The 12,671-nt window shown below is 42.2% G+C and overlaps 1 protein-coding gene and 1 long non-coding RNA gene across 3 annotated transcripts in view; one reads left to right on the forward strand and one right to left on the reverse strand.

Moving 5' to 3' along the window:
• Window positions 1–11,865, forward strand: part of yes1 (YES proto-oncogene 1, Src family tyrosine kinase) — a 39,016-nt gene extending 27,151 nt beyond the window's left edge. Inside the window, exons 8-12 of the mRNA XM_050032803.1 lie at window positions 1,785–1,964; window positions 3,767–3,843; window positions 4,537–4,690; window positions 6,928–7,059; window positions 9,895–11,865. Of these exons, the coding sequence (XP_049888760.1) occupies window positions 1,785–1,964; window positions 3,767–3,843; window positions 4,537–4,690; window positions 6,928–7,059; window positions 9,895–10,103 (752 nt within the window). The 3' untranslated portion in view covers window positions 10,104–11,865. The remainder of the gene's footprint in view (window positions 1–1,784; window positions 1,965–3,766; window positions 3,844–4,536; window positions 4,691–6,927; window positions 7,060–9,894) is intronic.
• The window catches only part of LOC126382756 (uncharacterized), a 199,091-nt gene that overhangs the window by 24,031 nt on the left and 162,389 nt on the right, over window positions 1–12,671 (reverse strand). The window lies entirely within an intron of this gene.

Raw genomic sequence — 12,671 nt, forward strand, 5'->3', positions numbered from 1 at the left:
CTTTTCTTAAAGAATTGCGATGCATGTTGAATGTTTTTAGGCATTTTTTTGCAATGAAATTGCAGGAGCAAGTGAAATTACGAAAATAGTTCCAATTATTTTTGTATAATTAATTGAAAAAAAGGCAACTCATTCCAACTCACTCCAAAACACTAGTTGGCGGCGGAGTTTCTGTGAAGTGCTGTAAAGTTTAGTTGATTCGATGCACACCCAAAACACACTTAAAGCACACATTAAACATGGCTTAATAGAGACAATACATAAATAGGCTTCATTATAACTCGCGGCATTCATAGACAAAGCACTTGTCTTTATCTGGACACATTTTCCCCACAAATACAACATGCTAATGTATTTAGCACAAGTCTATGGCATTTTACATTGTATGAATTAGCCTAGCGGCTAGCAGATTTTTTCACTACTCATATGAAGCCGGGGACAACAGCAACATTTAAAAACAGGTAATGCTACAACTCACAAGGTTCACTGACAAAACAACTGTCTTATACTAAATATGTTTTCCAAACAAATGTAACATGCTAACATTATTAGCATTAGACGGCAGCCGTTGAAGGTCGGCTACTCCTGACAGGACTCACTAGGATCAGCCTCGTCCTTCCTATGTCAGCAACACACATGCATGAATACACTCTGCTGTATTGATGTTTGATGCTAACACTGATCATGAATTAGTAAAGAATATAAACAACTGCATGGCCATACACTCACTCGGCCATTAGGCTTACATACAAGAACAAAACATCCGCTGTACATTATTCATAACTAATGTAAATTTAATGTCCAACAACTCAGAAGCAGTATATGCAAATTAACTGAATTAGTTTGCAGAATGACTCATTTGAGCTTAGAGTCGAGTGGGACTGACTTCAGTAAAGAGCTTGTCTTGCTGCCTCACTGGCCCACATACTGATGTAAATGCTGATTGCTGTTGGTTTATGCACACGCACACGCACACACAGCTCAGTAATCACTGGTCACCTCCCACGCTTCAGTTCTCCGGCCTGCATGTGAGACGGGGGCCTTTCAGTGAACACGACTCTCTTCTTTCATCACTCGGTCTTTCATTAAGCCTGGCCTGCAGCAAGCCTCGACCTGCAAGCCTCCGCTGTGCAATCCCAGGAATCCCTCTCTGTCTCTCCCTGCACTGTTTGCTCTCGACGGCTTTCCTGCTCAGCCACGACTTCTTACCAAAAGTCTCCTCCTCACTCATGTGTTTGTTTAACATTTAGTTTTTAAACTGTATTGTACCGGCTTGTGCTGGTTAACCACCGTTGCTCTCCCATGCTCTGGCCAGCTCCTATTATTGTTAGATATCATCATTGCCCTACTTTGTCCTTCAGCTTGTGCGTGTGTGTAGTTTATTCAGCATGATTCATTCATGAAGGTCAGCCTTATGACGGAAGCAGTAGATCTCCTGCCTCAGCTCATTGTATGCAAGCAGGGCGTGAGTAAGTGGCTCTGGACCAGGAAGTGGCTGATTATTTTAGCTGTCCTGCTCTTTCTCTACTGAGCTACTCTTCATACATGGGAATACTGCCAGAGATCACAACAGCTGATTTTAGGATTGACTTTTCAATCACTTAAAAGGGGTCAAAAAGTCTTTAATGTACTTTCAGTGTTATAGTGTGTGTCATTTAATGAATTGGAAATGCCCCAGATTAATTATTTCCTCAATAATTCCTTTCAAGCTGCAGAAATGCAACATTGGTTTATGGTTTGCTTCAAACTGGAGTGATCTTTTCTTTTTATTATGTTTTATTCAGGCACATGGAATGGCACTACTAAAGTGGCTATCAAGACCCTGAAGCCGGGCACCATGTCCCCAGAGGCCTTCCTGCAGGAGGCTCAGATCATGAAGAAACTCCGACACGACAAACTGGTGCCTCTCTATGCCGTGGTGTCTGAGGAGCCCATCTACATTGTAACAGAATTCATGGGCAAAGGTAAGGACGGGACACTCTTACAAACCAGAAGTCAAGAATAAGCACAAGTTACATGTAGAAACGCATGAAAAGACATGAGTGCACTTGTAACGAAAAATCTGAAAGTTGTAAATCAATTATATAGACTGAATCAGGTCAGTGCGACCTGGTAATGTGACTTCCATTGGTCACTTAGTCGCAGAAAACAAGAAAAAAACAACAACAAAAAACAAATGTGATACTCTATTAGGAGCTGTGTCTTGTCAAAATAAATCAAAACCTATATCACAACCACACAGACACAACCTGCCGTTGCGCTTTTAAAAGCTGGCACAAGAAAGGCACAAGAGTAGCGCCCAGCATCCGACCTCGCGTTTTCCAGGCTGTTAAAGGCATGTGTACGGCCTCTAATTTCCAGGGCTGGTACCTGCGGTTATCACACAGGCTAGTTAATGACATGTCGGGCAGGAAATATCACACAGGCTAGTTAATGACATGTCGGGCAGGAAATCCAAAGTATGGGATCATTTTGAGAAGGTGAAGGACGAACCCAAGGTGATATGTAAACTCATCTTCATTGGTCGACTACAAACATGACGTATCATCTGAAACATGTCAGTAGCTACATGCCCATTAGCCACTTAGCACAATCATTACTACTTTGCCAACAGCGTCATTAACAGGCGGCTCGCTCAGTGTGTGACCTGCACTTGTAGATAAAATATAGGCCTATATTAATGAAGGTTCATTAGTACGGTTTGTATTTCTCTGTAATGTAGCACAGTGTTAACAATGTTACTGATACTATTCTTTCTCACACCTTCAACTCAAACCATTGAGTTACCCCGCCCACAATAAATCATTTAATAATTAAACTAATATCGTAAACATGCAGCCGACTAGTTGACTTATGGCCCTAAATGACGACTGTTGGATGACAAGGAAAGTTCTTAGTCGGGGACAGCACTTTTTCAAACATAGTTCTTTTGACTGGACCACTGCTCTTTCAGTAGAGGGAAATTTGCATATGGCATACGCAACTAAGGTGAGGCTTGTAATACTTTGATGTTCATCCAGTTTTCTTCTATATCTTGAAGTCCCCCCAGCACTAGAAATATGTTTTGCCTGTTGTTGCTTCCAGTTCAGACCAAATATTTGCGAAGAGACAAAACCATTTTGCAAAAACATTGCAGACAAAAGTTGCAGTGGTGTGAACTGGCCGGTCTGAGCTCGACTCAAGCCGGCTGATGGTGTCACCTGCAGCTCAGCTGGTCAAATCGCCAGCACATCACCTGTTTCTATAGCCAAGTGGCCTTTAGTGAAGTCAGCCGCTCAAGTCAAAAATGAAAATATCAATACATAACGTCATCTTTTAGATCCTCCTCTGTTTTAAAATTCCCAGTGCTAGCAGCCTAGCACCAGACAGATTGTGGCAAGCAGCCAAGAAAAATACAATGAGGATAATAACTGATATCATCTCATATCGATCACCTGCCTCTGAATAGAAAAGAATCTAAATGATATTGTGGCTGTGATTTTAGTATGCCTGTTAAACTGGATTAGAACTCTTATTATGATTCTTATTATAAGTAGAATGAAACTCGATTGGTTTCTGTGACCAGTAATCATAAAACAGAACTGAACTTAATTAAAAAAAGACTCTTATGATCTTTGCAGTCGTGTTGCCTTTGAGTGGTTTTGGTTATTTGAATGTCTTCTGATGAAGTCTTGCCTCCACTGATGCTGCATTTATTTTGGGGTTGTGTTTGTGCGACGGCCAGACAGACGTATTGATTCTGCTTTATTCTTCTAAACTCTGACAGGTAGTTTACTGGACTTCCTGAAAGAGGGAGACGGTAAATATCTGAAGCTGCCCCAGCTGGTGGACATGGCTGCACAGGTAGGATCAAAACACAGAGCACAGAAAGTCATTTTGTCTCTTACCTGCCCAGCTGCTGTTTTAACTCTGTGAGAGAGACGGATTTTCATGCACCAGCAATAAAACAAAGAGAGCTGCATGTGGGCAAGCTCCCAGACGTGTGTGTGTAGGTGTGTATGAGTCAAATATTCAGTCCCTGTGAATAACGGCATCAGTTTGTTCTCCATCTGGCTGTCATATTTATTTAATATCCTACCTGACATTTCTACCCTCCCTCTCCTCCTCCCCCACTGTATGTGCCTCCCCTCATTCTCCACCACTTAACTGCCACTGTGGCACTTAAACACTGCACATCAGAGGCCACTTAAGCTCGCTGGCTCAGTCACATACTGTGATCTGCTCTTAATTCGCCTCTCCGAGCTCCCAGGCTCCCTCTCTTCTCCTCACTCAGCAGAGTGGAAAAGTGTTTGAGAATTAGACCAAGGCGGGTTGAAACCTCGAGGTGCCCCCGAGGGACCTGACAGCCAGCGTAAAGAGATAGTTGTGGATAGCTGTGTTAAAGATTGGTCCAGTTGTTGTTGTTGCAGCTGCATATGATCTGTTTTCTTTTTGCCTGCATTAATCCCTCCTTGACTCTGTGCTTTGGTTACATCCTGACATTTTCTCTTTGTTGACCCCTCCCCCTCCTTGTCTGCCTGTCCAATCCTGTCTTAGATCGCAGACGGCATGGCCTTCATTGAGAGGATGAACTACATCCACAGGGACCTGAGAGCCGCCAACATCCTGGTGGCTGATAACTTGGTGTGTAAGATCGCCGACTTTGGCCTGGCTCGGCTCATCGAGGACAACGAGTACACCGCCAGACAAGGTGTGTGTTTGTAAGAAGTGGACACATGCGGGTTTGTGTGTCTGCATTTGTGAGGACTTGTGTTATTATAAATAGACAAGGGATGTATTCTGAGCCCTTAACGCCTACTCAGGACCTTCAATTTAGCTCTCACCATGACTACAACACTGGATTTACAGCTGTAACTGTTCAAGCAGAAATGCCAAATATTCACTAGTTCCATCTTCTGACTTCTACTTCTGTTTTATCTTATGTGACAGTGAACTAAATATCTTTGAGTTCTGGAGTGTTTGTTGGCTAGACAAAGAAATTTGAATACGTCAGGTTGGACCTGATGAAGGGGTGATTGTGAGAATTTTTTGTTTTTTACTATTTACTGACATTTCAGTAAGCCAAACTATTGATTTATTAATCAAAAAGAGAATTAGCAAATTAATCAGTGATGACAATGATTATTTGGAGCCCCACTGCCAGGTCTTGTCTCCTGTAATAAGATTTTATCCGTACTTAAACTGGAGTATAAGAGCACACATTTCTGTCATCATAAATTCTGCATGCTAAAGTGGGATTTGTACTTGTGCGTCAGCTCTATTCAGAGCCTACGCAATATCTATGCCTTTTGTGAGCATTTATACTTGTGCGGGGGGTGTCTGTGTCACTGCAGTTACACCGCCAAAACATAAGTTGGCGGCAGGGTTTCTGTGAAGTGCTGTAAAGTTTAGTTGATTCAAAACACACATTAAACATGGCTTACTTGAAACTATTTCAAACACAAGTACACAACTCGCAGCATTCGCAGACAAAAAAAACTTTGTCTTTTGCTGGAAACATTTTCCCCACAAATACAACATGCTAACCATTTTACATTGTATAAATTAGCCTAGCGACTAGCAGAGATTTCCTCTACTCATATGAAGCCAGAATAAATCACACACAAGACTTACAATGCTATTTAGTGGAGGCTTTATTGTCTTTACAATTTATTGTTTATCTGTGAAATTAAAGGGGAAAAAAACTGTGTTTCCATTGAGGGAAATGGTTTCAGCCTCCAAAAATAGACAGGAGGTCTGCATCTCCGCGACGAGTAGTTATTTTTCTGGGGAGGTGTATGTCAGGCTACAGCGTAGGTTACAGCATAGGCTCCATGTTGATGCAGAAGTATAAATCCCGCTAAAGGCCCCACTGTTCTCATAATTTATTGAGTCATCAGTTGATTAGCAGAAGATTAATCATCAAGTATTCTGAGAATCGCTTCATTATATCTGTCTTTTTTCAAGCAAAAAAAGGAGGAGGATTTGCTACTTTTTCCACTACTTTAAAGACTAAAATCTTAATAGAATATTTGAGAAAATGGGAGAAGGGTCCAGCTGCGGAGCTCCAGGCTCGGGCCCACCTGTTATCTAGGACTGTTTATGGTTTCAAGCTTGGAGAAGGAAGTCTGAAATTGTCTGCGTCCAGCAAAGACAGTCGTCAAGATAGCATGGCCTCATTAGGTTGAATAAGCCATACGCCCTCCACCAGTAACACCAACGTAAAAACAAAAATGCTACCTAATATTTCAATGTAACTGTAACTTCAAAAGTACAGTAAAGTTAAGCAGCAAATAAATGGTACTAATCTTGTGAGTTTGTTTTAGCAAACCAATATGAAAATTTACTGAAATGATGCAAATTTGCTAACAACATTAGCATGGCTAGCAAACATTACCAAACTTATAAAATTAGTACAAGTTGTTTGCTGCTTATGTTGTGTTATATAACTTTGTAAGTTACAGTTATTTCAAAATATCAGGTTGTATTGTTCACCTTGGTGTTATTGGTGGAGGGTGTGTGACATACAATACACTTATTTATTGACGATGAGCATGACAGACAACATGTACATAGCTTAAACGTGAAACCAAACGAGATCAGTCAACTGATAATAGCCACACTTACACGGCAGCATGGACTTGAAACAATGTATGAAATATACATTAAGTGGACTACTTTATTCATTAATGATGAGCAAGATAAAACAGTATCCTGCGCTGTGTAATACAGTGGCATGTAAACGTTAATTATTAATAAGGAATCCTGATGAACATGTGCTTTTCCACCATGGGTCCTGGCAATGGAGATGGGCCTGAGCCTGGAGCTCTGCAGTGGGACCCTACTCCAGAGGGTTAATCACTACTGAAAATAACGGTTAGCCCTAGTTATATATATCATTTCAAAGCCTATTCCTTCTGCTTGACTCTTTTTTGTTCTTCTTTCCAGGTGCTAAATTCCCCATCAAGTGGACGGCCCCTGAAGCTGCTCTGTACGGCCGCTTCACTATCAAATCAGACGTGTGGTCGTTTGGTATACTACTGACTGAACTGGTGACCAAGGGCAGAGTACCATACCCAGGTAACGATAACAGCTTCATAGATATTCATTTTTACACTGGAGGTTGCCTTTTCCTGCCGTTTCTGTCAGTTTCTGGTTTTAAAGTTCCTCATTATTTGAATATGCTGCTCATAGTTTCTTTCATGGAAAACGGGAATAATTCATTCTGCCTCAGGGTAATTCTGGGATGCCACTCATCAGCATCTGAAGCTTTAAATAGTGTTTTCTCACTCATGTAGATCAGAATACACACACAGGATACATATAGCTGAAATGAGTCACCGCACATGTCTAATGATTTATCAGTGCATGGGAAAATACCACTTACTCTCTCACACATGATCTCCCTCTTCCTGCCGTCTGTCACCTCTGTCCTGACCCCTGCTGGTTGAGCACAGTACTGCAGAGGTGATGACTGTCTGACTGGCACTGATTACAGAGCGTGCCATATGGCAGACTTAACCACCATCTCTTGTAAAGGGCCATCTGGCTCCCGTGGACCTCTTGGTTTAGTGCAAACCGTCGGGTCTAATTATTCACCCCAGAGCTGAAGATTCTGGAAGCTGAACCCCCACTTTTCCCTTCTCAAATTGTGGTATGACTCACCGGACATTTGTGGCTCTTGTCCTGCTGTGCTGTGGAGCTCTATTTCTATTCTCTTGTTTGATAACGTAGAAGCAGTATGAGGCAGGTAAAGCACGTACCAAGCATGGGAACACATCATCTTTATTCTATTTTAGTCTGTACGTATATAGATACATACGCTCACTCATGACAGGCATGTTATGAGAGCGGAGAATTTCAGATCCAAGACATAAATCACGCGAACACCTCAGCATCCGACGCACCACCAACGCTATCATATCCTGGTCTCAGCAGTCGCTCTGGGCCTTTTCCTCTCCCCAAGTGTGTGAGATAATCTGATACCCACTCTCCCACAGAGCGATGGGAGGGTGGGGGGTGATGGAGCGGAGGCGGGGGAGGATGCGGTTGTGACCATACCACTGTCTCTGTGTCATAACCTCTTTTAGCTGCAGTTGAGCTCCCCATGGAGCTGTTTCAGCGCCGTGTCACAGGGTTCAGGATCACTGTCTTCCTGTCTTGGGAAGGAATTCACGACCCCGCTGCTCTCGTGGGGCTTCTCCTTGTGTGATCATTAGAGTTATGACTATTTTAGCCAGAGACCACTGGGACATCAAATAATTTATAATTAGATTTTATTTCTACAAAATACTAACTGTGTTTTGCCCAGCATGTGTTTTGACCTTGAAATTGGCTGCAAGTCTTAGAGGAAATAATGACCCATGTTCCACCTAGGCTGTTGAAGTTTTTCTCCTTCATCGTTTTTCTTTAACACAGTGGTTTGCGTGGGCATTTTCTCTTTCCTGCTGTCAGCTGCATGATGCCAACATTTGCTACCGCTTCAGGCTGCAAACTGGGTTCTTTCCTAATCAAAACTTCTACCATTTTTTCTTGACTAGAAAACTTTGGAAAAATCCACTTGTCATAGGTTCTCTCAAATAACTTCTGTCAACCTACAGAGGACAAAGCCACATTGACATGATTGTCTTGACTGAACAAAAGAAATTCAGCATATATTGATGATTTTGGGAGCTAGTTTTTCATTTCAAGGGAAAATTTGTCACCTCCTATGTGGATGTCAAATTAGTGTTGAAGGTAAATGTCGTCAATTGAACCAATAAAATCCTCCTGCGTGCCACAGCAGCAGGATATTTTTGTCCACAGCGATGCATTACCACTTTATTTCTAATGTTTTCTACCTTTCACAATTAAAGCTTACAGCTGCTTACAACAGCATTTGGTGAAAAAGTTCTCACTCAGCGGTCTCAGGGTCCTCTCGGCCCTGCTGGTCTTGGTTGTCTTTTCCAGTTCATCTTCTGGAAGGTCTCCAGCAAGCCTCCGTCCAAGTGAGAAGTAAACTTTCGTGCTTAGTGACGCACACATGGACTCTCCGAGCGTCAGCGATAGCATCCAACAGGAACTGCCATTGTTGGCAGCAGAATGTTTCAGTTTCTGTCGGCATTGGGGAGCAATTTGAGCCAAAAGGTTCTCAAATGTTCCTGCTGGTCATTCCCTCTTAGGCAGCCACAGTGTCACCCTTTCTATGCTGCATTTCTTCGGACAGGATGTTACACTCCAGCTCGAAAAAATACAGTTGAATATCGGAGTTAGCCAAAACATTATAAAATGTATCATAACATCCACAACATCCTCAGCACTTACATTTTGGGATGCTGCTAGAAACGCAACTAGTTTGTAATATATGCAAAGAGCATAAGGATGTTTGGTTTTTAATGGCATCGAAGGCACGCCCCTTGGCTACCCAAAGGCGAAGCCATCCTGTCTTTTTCCCTCCTTCCAACTACATCACTGTCACTTCGAATGATGGCGCTAAATGCAGGAAGAACACCACCATATTGCCCTTAATCTCTGTCCCTGCTCCTCTCATTGTCTCATTATTTTTTGTCCATTTCATCAATTTCCTGCAAAAATACAAGGAACTTTCGTTTTTATAGAAATGGCAAAATTAAAGCTACAAACCAAAATATTTTTAAAAACAAACTTAACACTTGTTAGTTATGAAACCAAGCATGTTTAGAGGTTGAATAACCTTTATTATAGGGAACAGCTTTAGCTTTTCACATGTGGATGTATCCTTGAGCAAGACATTGAGCCCCAGATTTAACTAAAGATTAGGTGACTGCCTCGCATCATAGCTGGCTTGTGTGTGCAAATGGACGAATTAGGCAAATTTTAAATACTTATGGATCAGCGCACTTAACAAGTGCACTCCATTTAGTCCATTAACACCATATTCCTTTGTGTTTTTTCCAGGTATGGTGAATCGAGAGGTACTCGAGCAGGTAGAACGAGGCTACCGCATGCCCTGCCCCCAGGGGTGCCCCGAGTCCCTCCACGAGATGATGAGGCAGTGCTGGAAGAAGGATCCAGACGAAAGGCCGACCTTCGAATACATCCAGTCCTTTTTGGAAGACTACTTCACAGCCACAGAGCCACAGTACCAGCCAGGGGACAACCTCTAGTCTGGGGGATTTGGGGGGCGAACTCTGGCATCACACAGAGGTACATCAGTGGAGAACAAAGCTTGGGACAACAGAGGACTTCAACATGGGGAAAAGCCTTGACGAGGCTGCAGAGAAAGAGGTTTTAATGCTACAAACTAGTCTACAACCACACTGGTATATCTGCAAGAAGAAATTGTTTTCTGACGTAGAGGTTTGTCCCTTGTGTACGAGGGGACCAAATGTTTGGGGAAGTGTCCAACTGTGCAGATTGGTGCTGGTACGTTAAGCTCTGGGAACCTTGCTAATCAGAATAATCCATATGGACTGGCCACAACACTGTGATTTAAAAAAAAAAAAAAAAAAAAGAGAGAGAGGGATTGTCTTCTAGTTTCAAATCAACGGCTACTTGCAGATGCACCATTTTTTTACTTTTTTTAAATGATACATTTCCTCCCTTTTCTCCAAATCCCCCCCTTTTATTTTATTTTATTTTACAACACAATTCTTTGATATTGGAGTCAAGATCTTTTGTATGTACATGAGTTTGGTTTGAATACGTAGGTTGATAGGTGATTTTTGAAGTGACCAACAGCTGTGGTTGAGTTGTCAAGTGTGTGCAGCATCTGTAAAGCTTCGATGGAGGTGTGAGGCGAAGCAAATGAGAAGTGTTGTACTTTACAGATGAAAGAATGTACCGAGAGATCAAAGCAGATGTACATACAGTATGTGCAAACAGATGTATTTTTAGCAGGTGTGATCAGGTGGGTGAATGAGAACATGAGAAGACCTACAAATTGTATTTAGTGCGGTCACTTGAATGGGAAATCACGTCGATTTTATTGTGCTTTTGCATTTTTTTATTTAAACGGGGACTTAAAATCATAGAGGTATTTTGATAATATACAAGTGCGAAAACATTTTTCCTGTTTAACATTTTATAAATGTTTTGAAATGGACGTTTGAGCTGTGAAATTTAAGTTTAAGGTCATTTCTGTCTGAAATTAGCATCTTGTCTTCATTTCTGATTGCTGTAAAAGACTCTAACGTATTTGTACGTATGTTGCACACATCTACACAGTTTAACATCACAGTAGGTGACTTATCCCGTCATAGATGGTCCAGGAAACTGTCACATCTATTAAACTGACATCATCGTGTAAATCATACATGCAGCTGTTTTGTTCTTTGAGTAAAATCCCTCGCAACTCTTGAATAACACTGTCAATGTCTTTAGTTCTGTGTCTGCTGGAGGGAAAGTTTAATCCAAAGCCAACAACACAAAACACATTCTTTAATTTGTGAATGCAACTATGCAAAGTCAACCAGTGTTGTTTCATGGAACAAAAACTACTCTACAGTGGTATTTACCTGTGTCGAGCTCCCCTTTATGGTTTTCTTACTTCTAGAGTGAAGTAAGTAGAACTGGACAAAACAAACACCTTGCACACGCTGTGGTCAGGTCAGGGCTTTCGTGCTTTTATAGATATCAAGAAAAGTCAAATAACTTCTTTGAGGTACTTCCACTGTCTGTCCAGCGGTATGATGGGAAATCTGAGATGTAAAGGCATCTTGTTATTGTCTTTTAATAAGTAAGCTTAGGGATTGGACAAAGATGTGAACGTTGTTTTGTATTTCTTTCTGTGCGTCACTCACAAGAACCTAATATGTGATTGTCCCTAAAGATGGGACTTGAACTAGTGGGGAGATGATAATGAAATTACTGAGAATGGTAACTAATATGATTTTGTACAGAAAAAAATAAAAGTTTTATTCAAACGTTTCCTTTAACTCTCTTGTTCTCACCAATTGACAATGATCCTCGTTCAGATTCAGGCCTGAGTTGAAGTATCGTACATTTCTTGGACAACTCATCCACCAACAAGCCCGGTGAGACGTGGAAAACATCTGCTTGTAACTTTGTAGACATTTTTAATTAACTCACAAGTTTTATTTTATTTCCATCCATGCATCTATTTTCATCCGCTTATCTGAGGCCGGGTTGCGGGGACAGCAGGCCAAGCAAAGCACCCCAGATGTCCCTCTCCCCAGCAACACTTTCCAGCTCCTCCTGGGAAACCCCAAGGCGTTCCCAGGCCAGATGAGATATTAAATCTCTCCAGTGTGTTCTGTGTCTGTCCCGGGCCCTCCTACTAGTGGGACAACACCTCTAACAGGAGGCACCCTGAACCACCTCAACTGAATCCTTCTGATGCGAAGGAGCAGCGGCTCTACTCCGAGCTCCCTCCGGATGTCCGAGCTGCTTACCCTATCTCTAAGGCTGAGCCGAGCCACCCCACGGAGGAAACTCATTTCAGCTGCATGTATCCGCGATCTCATTCTTTCGGTCGCTACCCAGAGCTCATGACCATAGGTGAGAGTTGGGACAAACATGGACCACTAAATCGAAAGCTTCCGGCTCAGCTCCCTCTTCACCACGACAGTCCAGCGCAGAGCCTGCAACACTGCAGACGTCACACCAAATCGCTGACCCATCTCATGCTCCATTCTACCCTCACTAGTGAACAAGACCAGAGATACTTGAACTCCCTTGCTTAGGACAGTAACTCTCTCCCAACCCAGAGGGGC

The sequence above is a fragment of the Epinephelus moara genome, chromosome 21 (assembly GCF_006386435.1).
Source record: "Epinephelus moara isolate mb chromosome 21, YSFRI_EMoa_1.0, whole genome shotgun sequence".
Taxonomy (NCBI): domain Eukaryota; kingdom Metazoa; phylum Chordata; class Actinopteri; order Perciformes; family Serranidae; genus Epinephelus; species Epinephelus moara.